We start from the raw sequence: 24,558 nt of genomic DNA, 5'->3' as shown, positions 1-24,558 counted from the left end.
TTCCTCGTCTGTGTGTCTACTTATTCCTATAGACCCTTTTCACGTGACGTCACGACAAACGCGGCCGCCATTTTGGACATGTACTACCAGTAGTTTACCACAGCCAGCATTGAGGAAGGGCAGCAAAGAAAGTGTTTATTTTCAGCAAGACTTCCATCATGCCACTATATTGTTGTGCACCTGGATGTAGTAACCATCAACAAACAAGGCAAGGGTTATCATTTTATCGGATCCCGGTAGATGCTGACCGACGGAGAAGATGGATAGCGGCCATAAACGGGAAAGATTGGCAGCCCTCGGCATACCAGCGCTTGTGCAGTGACCACTTTGTTGGAGGTAAGACGAATAAAATTAGCCAGAAAAGGCATTACATTGCTGTTAACATTCTGTGGCGGCGAGTGTGTAACCAAATAGGCTAAAATAACCCATTGTAACCTCTTTGTTCTTCTGTAGTAGCTATTAGCTAACGACATTAGCTAGCGTTGTGTTCCTTTGCTGTTGGTAGACTGTACGACAGATCAGAGGCAGTGTCCTACAAACAGCGCTTAATTTGAGGGGGAGCAAGCCGGAGCGCGCTCCGGAACCTTGGGCGTTGGCTCCGGCAGCTATTTACACTGGATCCGGTGATCCGACACCTCTTTTGACTATGTAACAAAAAAAACCCCCAAATAATTAAATAAAAAAATGCAAGTTTATTTCGTGTTAATGTCTGATTTTGATATCTGTCTTGTTGGTGATTTCTCTCATGAAACAACATCCACAAAATATCTGCAGATGAACTTAATTTGCAGTGTTATTACAAAACATGCCCAGAAGCGCAGCGCCGCGCCCCCCTCCCCCCTCTTTTTTTCCGCACCGGAGCCGCTCATCCTCTGCGCTCCGGGACCTCCCACTTTACAAATTAAGCACTGCCTACAAATAAGTGTTCAAAACAAGAAGAGCATGTATTTGTCTCTTAAATCCAGGCCGTTCCCTGTAATCTGTCACAACGGTTGGAGAAAGTAATGGCAAATAGTGAGTGCACAAACCGTAGAAGGTAAACTGTACACAGTGCCAGGGCAGTGTGATGGTATGTCTACTTTTAGATTGTGTTAGCTTATCAATGAACACACTCGTCACTCGACGAGTTTCACGTCTTTACGACGGATACTTAAATGTGTGTTAGGTATTATTGTTGCAGTCTTCGTGGCTTCGTGTACTTCCGTACGTCTGTAAACAATCCAGGCGGAAGCAGATAAACGTCGCTCTCTAAGCCTGCTAACCTCAATTTTTGAAAATACCTCTCCCTCTGCTCGCCCTGTAAATGCCCTACGTTGCTGGATAGCGAAGGTGTTTTCTGCATCTCGCTCCTTTTTCTTGTATGTTCTCCGTTTGTCGCCTTCCTTGCATTCAAACCAATTCGAGCCGAAGTCCGCTACATGTCCAAAATGGTGGTTGCGTTTACGAAGGTCACGTGACTGAAAAGGGTCTATATATACCTAATTAGCATTTTTTAAAATTTGTGCTAGCAGCGCTGGCGCAAATTATTCTTACTCGGGATCTTTCTACTTTCTTCTTATTATTATTATTATCCTAACATTTTTAGGATGTTATTTCTCCCTCAGTTTTCAACCAATCACCAAATTTCACATGAAGAATACCTCTGGGTTGACTGGGTTAGATTGCTATGACTTTTGGTTCTGATCTGGATCATTGAACCAGAATGATCCATGAAAAACAGCCCTTTTTTTTCAATCACTTACAACTCTATGAATGTTCATGATTTTTCAATGAGGTTTTTTTTTTGGTTCAGGGCGGCAGGGCACAACTTTTTCTTGACCTTCAATTGACCAAGGTGAGCTAGCGCCAATTACAGTGACTTTAGGCACAGTCTCTGTCTATTTATTATTCTTATAATTAATTTGTGTTAGCAGCGGTAGCGGGCGGCACGGTGGTGTAGTGGTTAGCGCTGTCGCCTCACAGCAAGAAGATCCTGGGTTCGAGCCCCGGGGCCGGCGAGGGCCTTTCTGTGTGGAGTTTGCATGTTCTCCCCGTGTCCACATGGGTTTCCTCCGGGTGCTCCGGTTTCCCCCACAGTCCAAAGACATGCAGGTTAGGTTAACTGGTGACTCTAAATTGACTGTAGGTGTGAATGTGAGTGTGAATGGTTGTCTGTGTCTATGTGTCAGCCCTGTGATGACCTGGCGACTTGTCCAGGGTGTACCCCGCCTTTCGCCCGTAGTCAGCTGGGATAGGCTCCAGCTTGCCTGCGACCCTGTAGAAGGATAAAGCGGCTACAGATAATGAGATGAGATGAGCAGCGGTAGCACAAATTGTTACTTTCACTCAGGATCTTTCTGCTTTATCATTCTTCTTATTATTATCATTATCTTCCTATCATTTTTTAGGATGCTTTTTCTCCCTCAATTTTCAACCAATCATCACCAAATTTCACATGAATACCTCTGGGCTGAATTATGTTGCTATGACTTTTGGTACTGATCTGGATCATCAAACCAGAATGATCCATGAAAAACACGCTTTTTTTCCTCACTAAGCGTCTTTCTGTATTTCTTAACGTTCCGGATCTATAGGGTATGGTAACTAGACGTCCCGGTTTGTAAGAGCTAGCGCAAATCACTGTAACTTTAGTCACAGTATCTATTTAGCTTTAAATAACTTTTTTCATACTTGAACTTGGAACCTTCTGATTTTTAACCCAACACCTTAACTACGAGACCAGCCACAATTGCAATGGAAGGTGTGATATATATTTTGAATGTATTAATGAGTCCAGTCTTATTACATCATAAAGTAGTTTAAAATACAAAGTCTTCCCAAATCCTAAACCTAAATATAGTAAGTCTCCATAATACAAGTCGCAAATTATGAACCGGGTTAAAAATTCTAACCTCAGTTGAAAAATTCCACCTGACCTACAATTCAGACCTGTAACAGATATATTGCATTTTGGAAAAAAAATTATAATTGTCAAAATCAAAATCTATATTTACATGTTCTAACAACCTCACAGTGTTATTTTAAAAATTTCAAACAGAAAATAGTGATTTTCATTGTGCCAATTTTTTGGGGAAAGAAAATAAAATTCTCAGTTTATTGCAGTGGATTTATTGCATTTTGCAACCAAACTCTTCAGGTGTCTAAATTAGAAAAGCAAAGACAGAGGAACTGTCTGAGTCCGGAGTAAAGCACAGCAGGAGTGTGTGGCTTTTACAGACAGGGTTTGTAGAACAGTTCTCCATGAGTCAGTCTGCGTATAAGCTCTTTCCATAGTAGCTTTCGTTCCATCCTTGCTCCTTTCATCATGCCTCGGTTCTCCTGAGCGCGCCGAGACAGGTACGGGATCACCTCGTTCACCGGGCCGTACGGTACGTATTTGTACACCGGGAAGCCTGCCTGACCTATACACACGTGCGTGCGTGCATACACACACACACACACACACACACACACACACCAAGAAAAACAAACCTGTAGAACCAGCCCAGATATGCTCAGAAACTCAGAATATGTAATTTAATTAAAAAACGTGTTTTAGTCAATTCATATCAGCTTTAGTCAAAGTCAAGATGACGTGTATTAAGCCTGGCTTTCGAGTTACACTAAAGGAAGGAAACTTCCACCACGAAACACATGAAATATGTTTATTTTGTAATATTTCTGATGTGTTTGGTGATTTCTGGTGCTGTATTTCTGTAAGTTAAATGTTGTACAATACGCTAAAGTCACAACACGGCATTGTTGTTCCTAGCACAGTTACAATAGCAATGAAGAAAAAATAAAAGTGTGTGTATATATATATATATATATAGCGGCACGGTGGTGTAGTGGTTAGCGCTGTCGCCTCACAGCAAGAAGGTCCGGGTTCGAGCCCCGTGGCTGGCGAGGGCCTTTCTGTGTGGAGTTTGCATGTTCTCCCCGTGTCCGCGTGGGTTTCCTCCGGGTGCTCCGGTTTCCCCCACAGTCCAAAGACATGCAGGTTAGGTTAACTGGTGACTCTAAATTGACCGTAGGTGTGAATGTGAGTGTGAATGGTTGTCTGTGTCTATGTGTCAGCCCTGTGATGACCTGGCGACTTGTCCAGGGTGTACCCCGCCTTTCACCCGTAGTCAGCTGGGATAGGCTCCAGCTTGCCTACGACCCTGTAGAACAGGATAAAGCGGCTAGAGATAATGACATGAGATGATGTGTGTGTATGTGTGTGTGTGTAATATATATATATATATATATATATATATATATATATATACACACACACACACACAGTGGTGCTTTAAAGTTTGTGAACCCTTTAGAATTTTCTATATTTCTGCATAAATATGACCTAAAACATCATCAGATTTTCACACAAGTCCTAAAAGTAGATAAAGAGAACCCAGTTAAACAAATGAAACAAAAATATTATACTTGGTCATTTATTTATTGAGGAAAATGATCCAATATTACATATCTGCGAGTGGCAAAAGTATGTGAACCTTTGCTTTCAGTATCTGGTGTGACCCCCTTGTGCAGCAATAACTGCAACTAAACGTTTGCGGTAACTGTTGATCAGTCCTGCACACCGGCTTGGAGGAATTTTAGCCCGTTCCTCCGTACAGAACAGCTTCAACTCTGGGATGTTGGTGGGTTTCCTCACATGAACTGCTCGCTTCAGGTCCTTCCACAACATTTCCATTGGATTAAGGTCAGGACTTTGACTTGGCCATTCCAAAACATTAACTTTATTCTTCTTTAACCATTCTTTGGTAGAATGACTTGTGTGCTTAGGGTCGTTTTCTTGCTGCATGACCCACCTTCTCTTGAGATTCAGTTCATGGACAGATGTCCTGACATTTTCCTTTAGAATTCGCTGGTATAATTCAGAATTCATTGTTCCATCAATGATGGCAAGTCGTTCTGGCCCAGATGCAGCAAAACAGGCCTGAACCATGATACTACCACCACCATGTTTCACAGATGAGATAAGGTTCTTATGCTGGAATGCAGTGTTTTCCTTTCTCCAAACATAACGCTTCTCATTTAAACCAAAAAGTTCTATTTTGGTCTCGTCCGCACACAAAACATTTTTCCAATAGCCTTCTGGCTTGTCCACATGATCTTTAGCAAACTGCAGATGAGCAGCAATGTTCTTTTTGGAGAGCAGTGGCTTACTCCTTGCAACCCTGCCATGCACACCGTTGTTGTTCAGTGTTCTCCTGATGGTGGACTCAGGAACATTAACATTAGCCAATGTGAGAGAGGCCTTCAGTTGCTTAGAAGTTACCCTGGGGTCCTTTGTGACCTCGCTGACTATTACACACCTTGCTCTTGGAGCAATCTTTGTTGGTCGACCACTCCTGGGGAGGGTAACACTGGTCTTGAATTTCCTCCATTTATACACAATCTGTCTGACTGTGGATTGGTGGAGTCCAAACTCTTTAGAGATGGTTTTGTAACCTTTTCCAGCCTGATGAGCATCAACAATGCTTTTTCTGAGGTCCTCAGAAATCTCCTTTGTTCGTGCCATGATACACTTCCACAAACATGTGTTGTGAAGATCAGACTTTGATAGATCCCTGTTCTTTAAATAAAACAGGGTGCCCACTCACACCTGATTGTCATCCCATTGATTGAAAACACCTGACTCTAATTTCACCTTCAAATTAACTGCTAATCCTAGAGGTTCACATACTTTTGCCACTCACAGATATGTAATATTGGATCATTTTCCTCAATAAATAAATGACCAAGTATAATATTTTTGTCTCATTTGTTTAACTGGGTTCTCTTTATCTACTTTTAAGACTTGTGTGAAAATCTGATGATGTTTTAGGTCGTATTTATGCAGAAATATTTCGCTGTACTCAAATTTCCAGCGATACGACAGTCTTGCTGAGTTACGGCAGAGACTAAACTCGGCCAGCTTGCGATCTACACGATGAAGAGCGATGGCTTTGGTGGGATTAAGATGAAAGCCGAAGCTTTGGAAGCTGCTCTGTTTGAGCAGTGTACAGATGAGGAGGTGAGAAAACTGACCAGACTAAAGGACTAAGGGCTCGGTCCCACAACACTGACAACTTTAATGATGAGTATAAATAAACCAGACCCCTGCAGTTTATGTGGTCGGTGCTCACACCAGACTGATAACGATCCCTATAGCCCAGGCCTGGGTTTATCCGTATCAGTGAGATTGCTTCTGGAATGATTTTTTCCAGGCCTGGACCTGATCCGATAAAACATCTGACCAATCAGGTAATCGTTTACATGTGACGTTGTCTGAGCACGTGCTGTTTTACCCTTTGTACATCCTTGTTGTATCAGTGGAGGACAAGCTGATTATTGAAGCGTCAAAGAATCCCATGCTTTATGACAAAAAGCACGAGCTGTACAAAAACACAGCCAAAAAGGAAGCTGTATGGAAGAGAATTGGCAGTAAAGTGGGTATGACTGGTAAGTGTGTGTGTGGCTGCACTGTCTAAAATCTCTGCTTTAAGCCATGCCACACACTCTCGTTACCCAGCACCAGCTGTAGATCATGTAAAAAAAGATTTATGAGCACAAAGTGTCATGTTGTGCTGTGAGTTGAGCCATTTTAAACCAGTGCTGTAGTGGAGTCACTAAACCTCAAGTCCGAGTCCAGTCTTGAGTTTCTAGTGTTCAAGTCCGAGTCAAGTCCAAGTCATTAAAAAAATTTTGATATTAGACATAGTACATTCTCCAAATACTAATGTGGACATTGTGTCTGTGGTATGTGCAGATGTTTAAAGGCTAAAAGCAGTACATTTTCACTTCGACCGCAATATTTAAGAAGATTGTAATCTAGAAGCATTGAGACAACAGTCGTATACCAAACATGTCTTGGTTGATCAAATCCATTTGGAGTAAATGGAAAATTGTGCACATTAGAATTTTGACGGACTGTCCCTTTAAAACCGATGCTGCTGCAAAGGACAATTAAAGCTACCAGATTTATAAAGAGTGTACTAGTGCATCTCAAAAAATTAGAATATTGTGAAAAAGTTCAATATTTTCCATCAGTTATTTAAGAAAGTGAAAATTTTATATATTATAGACTCATTACACATAAACTAAAATGTTTCAAGAATTTTTCTATTTTAATTTTAATCAGTATGGCATACAGTACTAAAAAAACCATCTCAAAATATTAGAATATTTCATTTCAAGTTTGAGTAAAACAGTATGAACACAGTGTATCTCTCGGTCTAGTTCAATACACACAACCACAATCATGGGGAAGACTGCTGACTTGAGTGTTGTCCAGAAGACGATCACTGATGCCCTCCACAAGGAGGGTAAGCCACAAAAGGTCATTGCTGAAAAGGGTGGCTGGAAAAGGTGCACAAGCAACAGGGATGGCCGCAGTCTTGAGAGGATTGTCAAGAAAAGTTGATTCAAGAACTTGGGAGAGCTTCACAAGGAGTGGACTGAGGCTGGTGTCAGTGTATCAAGACCCATCACGAACAGACATCTTCAAGAAAGGGGATACAACTTTCGCATTCCTAATATCAAGCTACTCCTGAGCCAGAGACAATGTCAGAAGTGTCTTATCTGGGCTAAGGAGAGAAAGAAATGGACTGTTGCTCAGTGGTCCAAAGTCCTCTTTTCAGATGAAAGTACATTTTGCATTTAATTTGGAAATCACGGTTCTAGAGTCTGGAGGAAGAGTGGAGAGCCACAGAATCCAAGGTGTTTGAAGCCCAGTGTGATGTTTCCACAGTCTGTGATGATTTGGGGTGCCATGTCATCTGCTGGTGTTGGTCCACTGTATTTTATCAAGTCCAAAGTAAACACAGCCATCTACCAGGAGATTTTAGAGCACTTCATGCTTCTATCTGCTGACGAGCTTTTTGGAGATGCTGATTTTCTTTTCCAGCAGGACTTAGCACCTACCCACAGTGCCAAAACTACTACCAAATGGTTTGCTGACCATGATATTATTGTGTTTGATTGGCCAGCCAACTTGCCTGACCTGAACCCCATAGAGAATCTATGGGGTATTGTCAAGAGGAAGATGAGAAACACCCGACCCAAAAATACAGATACGCTGAAGGCCGCTATCAAAGCAACCTGGGCTTCAATAACACCTCAGCAGTGCCACAGACTGATCACCTCCATGCCACACCGCACTGATACAGTAATTCATGGTAAAGGAGCCCCAACCAAGTATTGAGTGTATAAATGAATATACTTTTCAGAAGTTGGACATTTCTGTATTGTAAATCCTTTTTTTGATTGATCTTAGGGAATATTCTAATAATTTGAGCTACTGGATTTCTGATTTTCATGACCTATAAGCCATAATCATTAAATTAAAACAAAAAAGGCTTTAAATATTTCACTTTACATGTAATGAATATAGAATATATGAAAGTTTACCTTTTTGAATTAAATTATGAAAAAAAGGAACTTTTTCATGGTATTCTAATTTTTTGAGATGCACTAGTATATGTGTTTGCATTTGTGTGTGTGTGTGTGTGTGTGTGTGTGTGTGTGTGTGTGCGCGCGCGTGTGTGTGTATATATATATTTATACCTAATGGAAAGCTGATCTGGTCACACATCCCAAGCAGCTGACCAAAATACACCTTCTTGTCAGTTGGTGCGAGTCCCATTTCACTCATCCTATAAAAAATAATCAGCATATAATATAATTAGAGAGCAAAAACAAGCAGAGGGATGAGATTATTACACACATTAACACCGCTGGACTCACGAGGCGTCATCTGTCCTCGTACGTGAAATGACTAACGCTCATTTTACTGCATAGAGGAGTCAGAGTGGCAGCCTTTATCAGGGTTCTGTAAACACTTTGGACTTTGTCATTGACATGTGCTCTGGTAAATGGAGTGGAACCCTAAAGGAATAATGGCACCACGTTTAATAAGATTACTTGACAGCGTTTTTTTTCCTACGGACTATAACTCCCTCACCAGGGAGCATCAATCACTGGCCTTATTTTGGAAATTGTTTGATCTAATAGCTGCCGCGGGTGATGGATTGTAGGATCTGATTGCTAAGACTTAGGCTTAACTACTACACAGAGAGAGAGAGAGAGAGAGAGAGAGAGAGAGTGTGTGTGTGTGTGTAGTGGAGCGCATCCTTCTGGACTGAGGTCAGGTCAGCATTCCATGTATTCCACTTCACCTCCATTACAAATCTGGTGTCAAGTTAATGTGTGTGTGTGTGTGTTCTATCTCTAGAGCATGCGTTTCACCATATCTATATACACTCCCTGGCCACTTTAATAGGAACTCGTTCTTGATTCTAATGCAAGGCTGACACTTGCACGATTCCGTGGCACGCATTGGCACGACTCGAGTCGTGCCAGTGCGCAAACTAGTCGTAAACTGGCGTGAAGTGTGCGTAAACCCGTCGTGACTGCGTGCCATGTCGGGATGAGAATTTTGAAATGTTCAAAATTTTGGTCACGACAAAATTTCGCGACCGGGTCATGAACTATGCGCAAACTGTTCGTGATCTCGTCGGGACGATGTGGGAGGATGCGTGCCAGTGCGTGGAAGTGCGCGCCATGCCACGACTGTCACGAACTGCCACGAATAGTTCACGAACAGCTCACGTCGAGTTCACGAGTAGTTCACGACATGTTCACGAATTGGTGCGCGTTGCAGCGTGGCCGTGCCTTCCCACTGACACGGTCACGCATTGATGGCACGAGCAGTTCACGACTAGTTTACGCACTTCACGAACAGTTTGCGCATGGCACGAGCAGTTCACGACAAGTTCATGAGCAGTTCACGACTACTGCGCGACAGTGGCGCTCGCGTCGGTGCGGGGGTATATATAGGGCTTCCTGGACACTTCTCGCCATTCCAGAGATCACCAGCCTCTTCCAGCCTTTTCTGCTGCTCTTCAACAATGGCTAGAGCAGCTGCCAGGTTTGGCATCTTCTCTTCTCTGCAATGATTGTGTCTCTGGTATTCAGCATGTTGTCTCTTCCACAGCCAATTCAAAAATGACCAGGGGTTGGGGAGGCCCCCTTTTTATATGGCGTGCCCAAGTCGGCACGACACCGTCCGAATTGCGCAAACTCGTCGTGCCAATGTGGGAAGTGCGTAAACTATGCGCAAACTATGCGTGAACTCGTCGTGCCAGTTCGTGAATGCGGACGGGCACGCATTCGTGAACTCGTCGTGAACTATGCGTGAACTAGTCGTGAACAGTGCGGGAGCCTCCCAGTTCGTGCCCCAAAATGGCACGACTTGCCATGACAAAATCGTGGCCAAAAGTCGTGCAAGTGTCAGCCTTGCATAAGATTCCTGTTCTTGGCTGCAGGAGTGGAACCCAATATGATCTTCTGTTTTCTATTGCATGCTGAGATGCGGGCGGCATGGTGGTGTAGTGGTTAGCGCTGTCGCCTCACAGCAAGAAGGTCCGGGTTCGAGCCCCGGGGCCGGCGAGGGCCTTTCTGTGTGGAGTTTGCATGTTCTCCCCGTGTCCGCGTGGGTTTCCTCCGGGTGCTCCGGTTTCCCCCACAGTCCAAAGACATGCAGGTTAGGTTAACTGGTGACTCTAAATTGACCGTAGGTGTGAATGTGAGTGTGAATGGTTGTCTGTGTCTATGTGTCAGCCCTGTGATGACCTGGCGACTTGTCCAGGGTGTACCCCGCCTTTCGCCCGTAGTCAGCTGGGATAGGCTCCAGCTTGCCTGCGACCCTGTAGAACAGGATAAAGCGGCTAGAGATAATGAGATGAGATGCTGAGATGCTTTTCTGCTCACCACGGTTGCCAAGAGTTATGATAAGAGTTACTATATCCTTGAAATCAACCTGGCCGTTTTCTTAAGCCGTTTCCACCCACAGAACTGTCGCTCAATCAGCTCAGCGTTTTTTGTTTTTCGCACCATTCTCTGTAAACTCTAGAGACTGTTGTTGTTCTTGTGTGTGAAAATCTCAGGAGATCAGCAGTTTCTGAAATACTTAAATCAAACCAACACCCATGCCACAGTGAAAGAAAGTCACACTTTGAGATCACATTCCCACGTTGAACATTGTGAACATTAACTGAAGCTCTCGATTTGTATCCGTATGATTTGACGCATCGTGCTGCTGTCAGGGATCGGCTCATTAGAGAACTGCATAAAACAGATCAGCAGGTGGCTGTATGGGTGTTCCTAATAAAGGGGCCAGTCAGTATATATTACATATAAATGAAATACATACTCTGTGGTACTGTTTGCTCACCAGAAGGAGGAAAAAAAAATTTCCTGAATGTTCAAAAGAAAGACCATGGTGATGTGATTTGGACTAAACAAGACAAGATACCTCTGATGCAGTGCTGAAATATCTCAGGCAGTGATGGTAAGATGAAGCTTCATGAAGTGTTCAAGCGTTCCAGTCAAGTGTTGAACATTTTTGTGGAAAATAAAAAATAAAAAATGCACATAACAGAGCTGTGTGTGCAAAACCCGGACTTGCCAAGGTCACAAAAGAAATGAAGAGCTGTATCTAAGCCGTGTCTAATAAAGGACTTTCTGAAAGTGTACGATGTTTTTATCGTAGCTTTGACATGATGTGGCCAGAGATATTTTTGTGTGTTGATTGATCAAGATTAAAATGCTATTATGATGCCATGTTTGCCTGGTGGTTACTGTAAAACCCTGTGCATACACACACACACACACACACACACACACACACACACCAGTGCTGTGGGAAGGCATCATGCAGTGTTTTTAATCACTTTCCATTGATATGTGTTCGGTTTGACACTTCATTCTAGGCCCATTTAATCAAAAACAGTACCCTGATCACCATTTTCAGCTGAGATAATAATTCGCTGGCGTACGTAATAAACATAGCTAACCGATGTTAACTATATACACGTGTCTGATGTTCGCCAAGTTGAATATGTACTGATAGATTACCGTATAATTCATTATAACATCCACTATTTAGTTTGAAGAATGCGAGGAATGGTGTCGGCAAATACTGCAAGCTGGAAAATTGAAAGGAGATGAGAGATTACTAACGAGACCGTCAATGACAGCGTAGCTCACTCTGGCCCCAGCTAGTCCAGAAGGAACGATCTAAATTGGGCCACCTTGCACAATAAATGTTGCAAGCTATATACACGATATACAAGCTATATATAGAAGCGATATCCACCCTAGGAATACCGACCTATTCATTAGAAAGAATCCAAAACGGCGAGGAATTGACCGAGAAGAAGCAATTTTTTTTTATTTTTTTAACTGCTCATTAAGCCTTAATTTGTCCATAACTTCATTAATAATTGTAATGAAGCAAATCTGGGTAGAAGTTATATGCACCCTAGGTACCCCTACCTTCATGCCAGAAAGAATCAAAATCGGTGAAGAATCGAGGGAGAAGAAGTGATGTGTGGAAACTGCTCGTTAGGGCTTAATTACTCCATATCTTCATTATTAATTGCAATTATGAAAATTTAAATAGGAGGCTATATGCATCCTAGACAGACCTACCTTCCTGCCAAAAAGAATAAAAATCGGTGAAGGATTGAGAGAGAAGAAGCGATTTTCGTGAAACGTAGACGATGCCAGACGGACAACACATGATGGTATAAACTCATCACCTGTCCACCGGATGAGCTAATAAGAGACTGGGGGAAGGGAAGGGGTTTCCAGGGGGTCAGTTAATATCTGAGAGTTCAAAGCACCTACGCAACTGTCGATCCTTCTTGACTCACATGTCATTTGGTTTATTGATCCTTTTTTGAACTACCCTTGAGTGGTAAGTCATGGCAGAGTACTCCGATGTTAAAATGTGTAATTCTTGTGCAAAATGCGTAAATGGTTGCCAGGTCTGGGTCATGGATTATCATCACACGTGTAAGATTTAAAATCTGGACAGTAGCTAGGTAGGTTTGCAAATAATGTGTTAATAATCTGACTGACTGTTCAATCAGAAAACAAAAAAAGCTTTATATATAAAACGCCCTGATGGTGATGGTGGTGGGTGTCTTTCTCGAGCTTGGGTCCTCTACCAGAGGCCTGAGAGCTTGAGGGATCTGCACAGCCGTTCCTCGGACTGCACTCTTCTAGACAGAAACTTCAGATGTTGTACCTAGAATCTCCTGAAGCCACTCTCCAGTTCAGGGCTCACAGCCCCTAATGCTCCTATGACCACTGGGACCACTTTGGACTTAACCTTCCACATCTGTTCCAGTTGTTCTTTCAGTCCCTGCTACTTCTCGAGCTGCTTTTACTCCTTCTGTCTGATGTTACTGTCAGCTGGGATTGCCACATCTATCACAACTATACTCTTCTGCTCCTTGTCTACCAGCACCATGTCTGGTTGGTGAGCCAGCACCTGCTTGTCAGTCTGGAACTTGAAGTCCAAAAGGATCTTAGCTCTGTTGCTCTCAACCAATTTGGTGGTACGTTCCACTGGGACTTGGGGACTTCTTGTTTGTACTCAGCACAGATGTTCCTGTACACTATCCCAGCCAGTTGGTTATGCCTCTCGGTGTACGCTGTCCCAGCTTGCATCTTACACCCTGCTATGATGCATGTATAGGAAGCCACGGCCTAAAGTTTGGAGAAGGACCTTTGGAGAAGGTCGCCGGTTTGATTCCCTGGACCAGCAGGAATGGATGAAGTGCCCTTGAGCAAGGTGCCTAACCCTGAACTGCCCCCCAGGCTGCTCTGGGTATGTTGTACATCACTCTGGATAAGAGCATCTACTAAATGACATTAACGTCGTCGTCGTCTTCTTCTTCTTCTTTCAGCTGCTCCCATACGTGCAGGGTCGCCACAGTGGATCTGTTCCACATATTTGATTTGGCATAGGTTTTTACACCAAATGCCCTTCCTGACACAACCCTCCGCAATCTATCCAGGCTTGGGACCGGCGTTAAGTATGCACTGCCTTGTACAACCCCAGTGGCTGGGTATTTTACCTAACCTGCATGTCTTTGAACTGTGGGAGGAAATCCAAGCAGACACGGGGAGAACATGCAAACTCCACTATCTTATTGGAAGCTGTGCATGTATTATGAGCATTTGTGTTTGAGTCACAATGTGCTCCCTGTGCAAAGACGCCATGCTGTAAGGAACCTGGTTCATCTAACAGATTTTAATCTCTTTCAAATAATTATGACTCTGATGATTTAGGAGTTGAAACAAGCATTCTGGGGTAGATATGGGATATGGATTAACCTCAGTAAAGTTCAACATTTTAATATTCGCCAGACACTCAGCGAAGATGCAGAATATTTGGTTTACAAAAAGGGTTGCTTGTTGCCATGGGAACTGTGACACAAAATGAGGAATCTGTTACAATATCAACAACAAGCTCTTTTGCAAAAATCATTAGGGAGTTGGTTGTTTCTCTGTTTGATGTGAATGGGTTAAAGGAAAAAAAAAAAACTTGTATACTGTAAGCATCATGCTGAGCCGACTTGTCTAACTACAAGTGAAAAGCTAATAGCTTGGACACATGATCCGCTTGCCCCAGGTACCTGGGCTAATGATTTGTCCGTCCCTGATGTGCCAGTGTGTGTACAAGAGATTGCGTTCCTTACCTCTGGATTGTGTGTTTCACAGTGTCTATATTGTGTGATGCCACCATGACATTGGCTTTCCCGTTCTTGTCGATGTCCTCCAGGACATAGTCCAGACACCTGCAGAAATGTAGCATGTGTGAAAAACTACTTAACAGTTTAAACGAACTTATCCTTCTACATAGTGTGACATTTAACAGAACGTCAAGGACGTAGTAGCACCATGAGTTGGCCTAGTGGTTAGCGTGTCCGCCTCTCGATCAGGAGATCGCAAGTTCTACTTGCGGTTGGGTCATACCAAAGACCATTTATTCATTCATCTCTAGCCGCTTTATCCTGTTCTACAGGGTCGCAGGCAAGCTGGAGCCCATCCCAGCTGACTATGGGCGAAAGGCGGGGTACACCCTGGACAAGTCGCCAGGTCATCACAGGGCTGACACATAGACATCCATTCACACTCACATTCACACCTACGGTCAATTTAGAGTCACCATTTAACCTAACCTGCATGTCTTTGGACTGTGGGGGAAACCGGAGCACCCGGAGGAAACCCACGCAGACACGGGGAGAACATGCAAACTCCGCACAGAAAGGCCCTCGCCGGCCACGGGGCTCGAACCTGGACCTTCTTGCTGTGAGGCGACAGCGCTAACCACTACACCACCGTGCCACCACCAAAGACCATATTAAAAAAAAAAAAAAAAAGAGGTTCCTACTGCTGTCTGGCAAGGCACGCTGCAATACAGATGCGAGTGGGGAGTCAAACTCTCACGGTTACCAGAGGCCTAGCCCCCCCACTGTAACCCTAGCTACGTAATAGGCAAGAGGCCGAGGGCTACGGAAACGGAGATTGGCGCCACCCTACGTGCCACATGGCGTGGGAAGGGACTTTGACTTTTGACAAGGACGTAGTAGCTCATCTGGCCTGCCATCAAAACAACCATGACCATCAAAACATCAAACAGAAGTGAAACGTGACGATGTGAGAGAGGACCAACCTCCACGACAAACTGTTTCCAACAGGAAAATCAACAAACAAACGACCAAGTTTTGTTCCCCGAGGGAAGATCTACTCAAAACATCGATCAGAACTGAATTCGCATGACAAATGAGAGAGGAGATACAATTCTAGTCAAAAGAAAACGTGTTCAGTTGACCTGATGACTAATTTGTTTGCAAAAACTTGATAATACAACGACCAAATTTTATGCAGAATGACTAGTTCTTTCAAATAAAACAATCAGAACTGAAATCCAGTGAGAACTGAGGGAGGAGATACGATTTAACTGAAAGTAAACAAAAGCTGTAAACAAACTGTTTACAACAAGAAAATCATCAAACAAACGACCAAGTTTTGTCCCTCGAGGGAAGATCTACCCAAAACATCGATCAGAATCGGATGGAATTGGGTGAGGACTGCGAGAGGAGACACGATTCTGACGAAAAGTCCGAAAACTCGTGAAGTTGACCTTATTAGCAGTTTGTTAGCAAAAAAATTGACAATACAACAGCCAAGGTTTGTGGAGAAGGACTAGTTCTTTCAAACAAAACAATCAAAACTGAAATCCATTGAGAACTGAGGGAGGAGATACGATTTAACTGAAAATAAACTGACCAAGTTTTGTCCCTCGAGGGAAGATCTACCTAAAACATCGATCAGAATCGGATGAGAGAGGAGATACAATTCTAGTGAGAAGCCTGGAAAATTAATTAATTTGGCCTAATGAGTAACTCATTAGCAAAAAAATTTGACAAAACAACGACCAAGCTCATTTTGTGCAGAGTGATGGAGTTCTTTCAAACAAAACAATGGGAATGGAAATCCGTGCAGAACTGATGGAGGAGGTACGATTTAACTGAATTGTAGATGACGGACAGATGGACGCCACGCCACGGCAACAGCTCGTCGGCCTTATGGTCAGATGAGCGAACTAGCTAATTCGCTTTTTAATATAATCTGCACTACAAAGCATTTTAAAAGGTGAGTCATATTTCCAATGCATACATCCAGATGTTATGAAGTGATGCTAATCCGACACCTGTGGTACATCTGGCTTGTAGATTCGTAGTCCGGGTTGATGGGATCTTCATAGCCGATCTCCTGAGCTCGGCTCCTCTCTTGATGCATGTACGCCCCCCGTACCAGCTTAGCTCCGAAACACCAGCCTTCTCTCCTCGACAGCTCAATGTCTACACACACATTCTCAAAGGCTTCCTGCAAGGACAGACAGCTGTGCTCAGATTTATTACAACAGCTGGTTTGGCATCATCAAATCGAGATTTTTTCCCCCATCCCATTTGTATGCATACGCTTGGAACAAATCACAATGCCTTTTTCAAAGCTACATGAAGTGTGTCATGTGTGAGACGAGAGCAGTGTACAAAACTAGTTTCAGTAGAACAAGTGCAACGATGCAAAGTGGAGTTACTGTTTGTACACTCAAGCTAGAACTCTTTAGATGCTTTTCAACTAAGGAACCATATGTCTCCTGTATATGTGATGCGCCATTTAAATTAACGTAGTTTAGACCAGTGTTCCTCAACCACTGGGCTGTGGCCCATTAGTGGACCGCGAAGCGCCATCTAGTGGGCCACGAATTCCCCACCACCACCAAGTTGAAGCTCATTTTTACTCGTAGTAGGGTACAATTGCTGAGTTGCATCCGACGTCACATCCGCCTCATCAAGCTACAATCACACTACAGCTCGCGATGCTTTGCGATGGGTTATCGATGAAAAATGAGGCACTTTCTTGGCGATATACACGTGAGCTAAAATTTGTGGTCACACAGCAGCTGAACACTTGACTGTCACGCCTTTGCGCGCTTGAATCTGGCGCAGCTTGAACGCCCGTGCTCTGTTGTGTGCACTCTTGGGACCTAATCATTATGGGAAACACCTGATACTGATTTAAGCGCAATCAGCACACACAGATATGGACGCTGTTTTCACAGAGGCTTTGCGAAGCATCATCATTATCACGGTCACGTTTGTTTCTAGCCGTGTTTATAACGCTGTTTAAATACTCTGCTTTATGATTCCGCTTTGCTTTCATTTTTATAAATATCACGTCTGCTAATAAACACGCTTCCTGCACTTCGATCCGTCTCCTGCCGTCTATCTTGTAGTGTCCTGATCCTCAGATCTTTAACCCAGCCACATATAAAAAGTTATATGCCTCTGTGCTCTTCCAGGTTTTCATCGGTGTGTCCGTGTAGAACGGTGTCTGCAGCACCAGATAGTTTGAGATGTCAGGGAACTCAATAGATGGATAATTTTCCAACTCGTAGGTAAAATCCTTCTTTGGTAGCGTGTAAGGATCTAATCCCATTGAGTGGTTTCTATATCCACTTCTTTTGAGTGTACTTCTTGGTTTTAATAATTTGCTTGTTTGCTGAACACAAACATGGCAGTAAGTTCTTGTGTTAATGGACCGGACTCCACTTTTGGATCATTAATCCCTTCTGACTGAGAATGTCTTGCATGCATGGTTTGGTTTCTGGCACATCCATACAGTTTTATGCAATTCCTACAATTAAAAAAGAGTTTGTTTTTACTGTATTTATTTAATTCCTGGACTCCCATCCGTACCAGGGAGTGATGTTGGATCCCATTAATACACTTTACAATAGATTATTAGATTCTAATAGAATAGAGGAGCCAAAATAATTGGAGATCTTTTTAATGGGCCCTGATTCGTTACAAGTATGAATAAGTGGGCCTCAAAGTGGAAAAGGTCGAGAATCCCTGGTTTAGACGAAATTGTAGAATCATCTGTGTGTCTTCATGCGTGAATGTGTGCTTGTTTATGCATATATCTCTGTGTGTGTCTCAGTTGACCCTTTTCCACCAAAGCAGTTCCAGGGCTGGTTCGGGGCCAGTGCTTAGTTTGGAACCGGGTTTTCTGTTTCCACTGACAAAGAACTGGCTCTGGGGCCAGAAAAACCGGTTCCAGGCTAGCACCAACTCTCTGCTGGGCCAGAGGAAAGAACCGCTTACGTCAGCGGGGGGGAGTTGTTAAGACCAACAACAATAACAAGACCACGAAAGATCGCCATTTTTAAGCGCCGAGAAGCAGCAGCTGTACAAACGCGAAGTCATCCATTATTATTATTATTATTGTTGTTGCTGCTGCTTCTTCCGCGTTGTTTTTGCTTCGATATTTGCGCCAAGGTTTAAGCAAACGTAGCGACGTATACAGCGACGTAATGACGTGGCTTCTCTTAGCACCGCGAGCAATGGAAAAGCAAACTGGTTCTCAGCTGGCTCGCAAGTTGAACGAGTTCTGAACCAGCACCAGCACTGGCCCCGAACCAGCCCTGGAACTGATTTGGTGGAAAAGGGGTATGAGTGACTCGCCTTCAGGTAGCACTGGTAGGTGTTGAAGATGACCGGTTTGTCTCGGTTAAACTTGCGCTGCATCTCCAAAGTCAGGCGGCTGATGGCGGGTTGAAAATACGTCTGCTCTGCATCCACCATCAGCCTCACGCTGTTCTCCACTGCATGCTACACACACACACACACACACACACACACACACACACACACACACATGTTTTTACTAGGGGTGGGACATTAACGCGTTAATTAAGATTAATTAATTTCAAACAAATTAATTCGTTAAAAATATTAACGCATTTTATCGCAGTTTGCATGCCAAACAACCCGGAACCGTTGTTAGTGCACCGTGTTATGGTGCGACAAATATACTGACGCACACAGTTCCAGTTACAGCAATGGAGCTTGAAAGCGCGCCGGGTCTGCTGGACGGTAAATTTATATCCAAAAAACGACCCGATGGAACTGTTGATAAAACCACAGTTTATTGCAAACTGTGCAGAAAGGAGTTTGCTCATCACAGAAGCTTGTCAACTTTACGGTACCATTTAAATGCCAAGCATGTCACCGCGATGACTGAAACAGCTGCAGCTCGAGGTAGCAGTTCTGGTCAGCAGTGCAAACTCGAAGAAATGGCTGGATTCCAGAAGAAAATGTGCAGGGCAACGTCGGAAAATTTAACGAACATGCTGGCCAAGTGGATCGCCCTGGACTGCAGACCGCTATCGGTGGTAGAAGACAAGGGTCTACGAGATGTATTGCAGATCGCGGTGTGTGATCCAGAAGGTAACAACTAAAATGGTTAGTAAAATGGCACTGAAACTTTAGTCTCTTCAATTCTGGACAGGGACCTTACCTTTGTTTACTATTGCAAAATGAAATGCAATTTATTGTTTACAGCCATTAAATGAGCTTGAATCTAAAAATCATGTCTGTGTATTATTTGAACTCTTCACATATTATTTAGTTACATAAAATAAATGTTGCTTTTGGGGCAAATACGGTAGTGCGATTAATTGAGATTCATTAATTACAAAGCCTGTAATTAATTAGATTATTTTTTTTAATCTAGTCCCACCCCTAGTTTTTACCAGGGCTTTGAACCGGTTGAAGGAACGAAAACGAAAACCGGGAACTTTTTCTATTTCACATGGAACAGAAACGAAACCAGAAACTTTATTATTTTTTATGCTCCGGAACAGAAACGCTTATTAAAAATAATGGTAACGGTTAATACCGGTTTTTATTTCGTTCCTCAAAGTTTCCATAGCCTACAAATAAAAAAGTCATTCTTCTCCTGCGCAAGTTTCTATGACCCGCTGGGGTTCACTTCCTGTGTGACGTTCGCTGACTGAATGGAGAGAGCGGGAGGGTGGGCTACTATCACGTCTCCACATCTTAAATAAGAGGTAAATATTGCAGTCTATCGTTATTCGGAAACGTCAATTTCAAACACGATATCAATATATTTGTCCACGTTAATGAGAGGCTCGCGAACATTAAATGACGTTAACCTCTGTTAGCCTATCAGTGCATAGGGCCTGACTAGCCTTTGGTAACACACTAAACGAATTATCTTTCATTTTTGGCACTTTTTCTGTTTGTGTAGATGGGAAGACGTACTGAGAATCCAAATCGCCAACATTTGAAATAATAATTGTTTTGAATTATTTCTTGTCTTATTTAATGAAGGTTGTAATAGAATTAGCCTACATTTGGCTTAAGCTGGATGAGACAGAGACATAATTTTATAGCCATTTGTTAAACAGCTGACAGGGAACGTAATTAACCGTTCCGGGAACGAAATTTTTTTGTTCTAACCGGTTCGGGAACGTCTATTTAATGGTGGAACCCAAAACCGGAAACGTTAAAATTCCGTTTCTGTTCGGAACGAACCAATAGGAAAAAAATTCTGGTTCAAAGCCCTGGTTTTTACTTTAATGTTCATAATTTAAATTCTAAACTAACTTGGGGATGTGAACCTGAACAGAACATGGATTTTAACCAAAGCCAAATAACAATCACAGCTTTCTAATCCTCGCTCTGCTATTTAATCCATCTGCATATTTTTAAATTAATATTTTTAACTTGACTCAGACACTATATAAGGAGATGAAAAGTGCTAATATTTATGGACTCCCTGAAGCCAAGTCGGGAGATGAGCTTGGGGTCGATCCCATTTCCACTCATTTGGTTCAGTTTCAGGTCTTCGGTGGAACTGCAATTCATCTGCCACTGACTTTTACATTTTTAATCATTTTTAATAATTTAATTTCATCTTGTGAATTGAATTTAGCTCCAGTGCTGAACTGACTTGTCTCGAGAAGCCACTCTGTGTTTCTGTACATACAAAGGCAGAGTGGTGAAAAAAGCGACCCCAATTTGACCCTTAAAGACAGTGCACCTTGAACCAGTGACCTTCTGGTAGAAGCCTGTTTCTATTTATAAACCGAATAATATTATCCGAACATTACAGATTAACTTGTCAGAAATGAAGTCAGGCTCTGAATATGGGACCATCACCGGACCTGCTGGTCCACAGTGAACATGGAGGAAGTGTGTATCTTTTGAGTGGTGCTTTCTTCAAGACTCACTTTAGCAAGTACATCGAGTCTCTGAAGCATCCTCTTCATCTGCTTCTCCTCTTCCTCAGTGAATTTCTTCAGCAGGGGCTCCAGATGGCCTGTCTGTTTAATCAGGAAGAAGAAAACAAAATGGTTCAAGTAGGAGGCTTAGTCATGTTTCTTTAAAAATGACAGCACAATGTAGTCAGTGTAGCATTTAAGATAAGTGGACAGTAACATCTTTGCCACATCTGGAGTAAGTGGATAGTTGTGTCTTGGTTATGTTTTGGGGAAATGGATGATCCTGTCTTGGCTACATTTGGGGAAAGTAACTGATCAGGTCTTGGCTACGTTTTGGATAAACGGATGATCCTGTCTTGGCTACATTTAGGGAAAGCAACCGATCAGGTCTTGGCTACGTTTGGAGTAAATGGACAATCCTGTTTTGGCTTCATTTGGGGAAAGCAACCGATCAAATCTTGGCTACATTTGGGGTAAACGGATGATCCTGTCTTGGCTACCTTTTGGGAAAGCAGCCAATCAGGTCTTGGCTACCTCTGGAGTAAATGGACAATCCTGTCTTGTCTACATTTGGGGAAAGCAACCGATCAGGTCTCGGCTTTGTTTGGGGTAAACTGATGATCCCGTCTTGTCTACGTTTGGGGAAAGAAACTGATCAGTTCTTGGCTTCGTTTGGAGTAAACGGACGATCCTGTCTTGGCTACGTTTGGGGAGGGCAACCGATCAGTTCTTGGCTTTGTTTGGAGTAAACGGATGATCCTGTCTTGGTTATGTTTGCGGAAAGTAACCGATCAGATCTTGGCTATGCTTGGAGTAAGGGGATGATCCTGTCTTGGCTACATTTGGGGAAAGTAACTGATCAGGTCTTGGCTACGTTTTGGATAAACGGATGGTCCTGTCTTGGCTACATTTAGGGAAAGCAACCGATCAGGTCTTGGCTACGTTTGGAGTAAATGGACAATCCTGTTTTGGCTTCGTTTGGGGAAAGCAACCGATCAGATCTTGGCTACATTTGGGGTAAACGGATGATCCTGTCTTGGCTACCTTTTGGGAAAGCAGCCAATCAGGTCTTGGCTACCTCTGGAGTAAATGGACAATCCTGTCTTGTTTACATTTAGGGAAAGCAACCGATCAGGTCTTGGCTTTGTTTGGGGTAAACTGATGATGATCCCGTCTTGTCTACGTTTGGGGAAAGAAACTGATCAGTTCTTGGCTTCATTTGGAGTAAACGGACGATCCTGTCTTGGCTACATTTGGGGAGGGCAACCGATCAGTTCTTGGCTTTGTTTGGAGTAAACGGATGATCCTGTCTTGGTTATGTTTGCGGAAAGTAACCAATCAGATCTTGGCTATGCTTGGAGTAAGGGGATGATCCTGTCTCGGCTACATTTGGGGTAAACAGATGATCCTGTCTTGGGTACGTTTGGGGAAAGCAACCGATCAGGTTTTGACTACGTTTGGAGTAAACAGATGATCCTGTCTTGGCTACGTATAGGGAAAACAACCGATCAGGTCTTGGCTATGTTTAGGAGAACTGTACAATCCTGCCTTAGCTATGTTTGGGGAAAACAACCGATCAGGTTTCGGCTATGTTTGGAGTAAAGGGATGATCTTGTCTTGGCTATGTTTGTGGAAAGTAACCAATCTGGTTTTCGCTACTTATGGGAAACATGGACAATCGGGTCTTGGCAACATTTGAGGGAAGTGGACCATCATGTACTGGCTATGTCTGGGGTGGGTGGACAATCGCATCTTGGCTATGTTTGGGGTAAGCAACAATCGTATCCTGGCTACACTGCGGGAGAATGGCTGATCATGTATTGGCTACCTCTGCAGGAAGTAACTAATAGCGTCTTGGCTACCGTTAGAGGAGTATGGCTAATCATGCTACATTTAGGTGAAGTGGCCAGCTGTGTCTTAACTACCTGTGGTGGTATTAGCCACTTATGTTTTGTGTGCATCTTTGGTATATTGCGGTCAGTTGTGTGACTTCAACTTTAACTAGCACTCTGGAGCCAACAAGAGCATTTGGCATGAGGACTGAAGAGGCCTTGTTGTGGAACTGCTGACAAACGCAGAGCTCTAAAACGCAGTGATAAAACCTTAAAACTCCGCACTGAACAGAAATCCAGTAAAGAGAGGCTACTCTAAGGAAGATTCTGTCCCTGACTATGATTTGTGGGTGTCGTTTCTAAAGGAAGGATGTTTGTAATGAATGAAAGATGTCAAGGTCTGCTTACTCATGTAGGGTTATACAATATAAAAGCGAGGGTTGTTACTCATTCACACTTGAATACCTTACTAAAAAGTGGATCTTGTGTTTCACACATACAACATGACCTTCACTCAAGGACAATTTAATTCAGTAAATATTCAGGGAAGAGGATTTCCACTGCAGTGCTTCATCTGCTGACTACTAATTAAACCAACATACACAAAGTCCAAAATCCTTTTTACTTTGTATTGCTGCGTTAATCTAGACCTATCTAAAATTATTGGCACCCATCATTAAAACTTGCACCAATGCCTAATTATCCAATACAGTGGTACTTAAAAGTTTGTGAACCCTTTAGAATTTTCTATATTTCTGCATAAATATGACCTAAAACATCATCAGATTGTCACACAAGTCCTAAAAGTGGATAAAGAGAACCCAGTTAAACAAATGAGACAAAAATATTATACTTGGTCATTTATTTCTTGAGGAAAATGATCCAATATTACATATCTGTGAGTGGCAAAAGTATGTGAACCTCTAGGATTAGCAGTTCATTTGAAGGTGAAATTAGAGTCAGGTGTTTTCAATCAATGGGATGACAATCAGGTGTGAGTGGGCACCCTGTTTTATTTAAAGAACAGGGATCTATCAAAGTCTGATCTTCACAACACATGTTTGTGGAAGTGTATCATGGCACGAACAAAGGAGATTTCTGAGGACCTCAGAAAAAGCATTGTTGATGCTCATCAGCCTGGAAAAGGTCACAAAACCATCTCTAAAGAGTTTGGACTCCACCAATCCACAGTCAGACAGATTGTGTACAAATGGAGGAAATTCAAGACCATTGTTACCCTCCCCAGGAGTGGTCAACCAACAAAGATCACTCCAAGAGCAAGGCATGTAATAGTCGGCGAGGTCA

General features: G+C 43.0%; 1 protein-coding gene across 1 annotated transcript in view; it reads right to left on the bottom strand.

Annotated features, from left to right (window-relative positions):
* Positions 1–3,092: 3,092 nt before the first annotated feature.
* The window catches only part of prodhb (proline dehydrogenase (oxidase) 1b), a 139,002-nt gene continuing 117,536 nt past the window's right edge, over positions 3,093–24,558 (bottom strand). Inside the window, exons 9-14 of the mRNA XM_060907456.1 lie at positions 21,431–21,523; positions 18,858–19,004; positions 16,538–16,713; positions 14,520–14,618; positions 8,533–8,621; positions 3,093–3,401 (exon numbers count right to left, since the gene is read on the bottom strand). Coding sequence (XP_060763439.1) covers positions 3,211–3,401; positions 8,533–8,621; positions 14,520–14,618; positions 16,538–16,713; positions 18,858–19,004; positions 21,431–21,523 — 795 coding nt within the window. The 3' untranslated portion in view covers positions 3,093–3,210. The remainder of the gene's footprint in view (positions 3,402–8,532; positions 8,622–14,519; positions 14,619–16,537; positions 16,714–18,857; positions 19,005–21,430; positions 21,524–24,558) is intronic.

Source organism: Neoarius graeffei, chromosome 24, assembly GCF_027579695.1.
Source record: "Neoarius graeffei isolate fNeoGra1 chromosome 24, fNeoGra1.pri, whole genome shotgun sequence".
NCBI classification, from domain to species: domain Eukaryota; kingdom Metazoa; phylum Chordata; class Actinopteri; order Siluriformes; family Ariidae; genus Neoarius; species Neoarius graeffei.
This window is presented reverse-complemented; position numbering and strand designations above follow the sequence as displayed.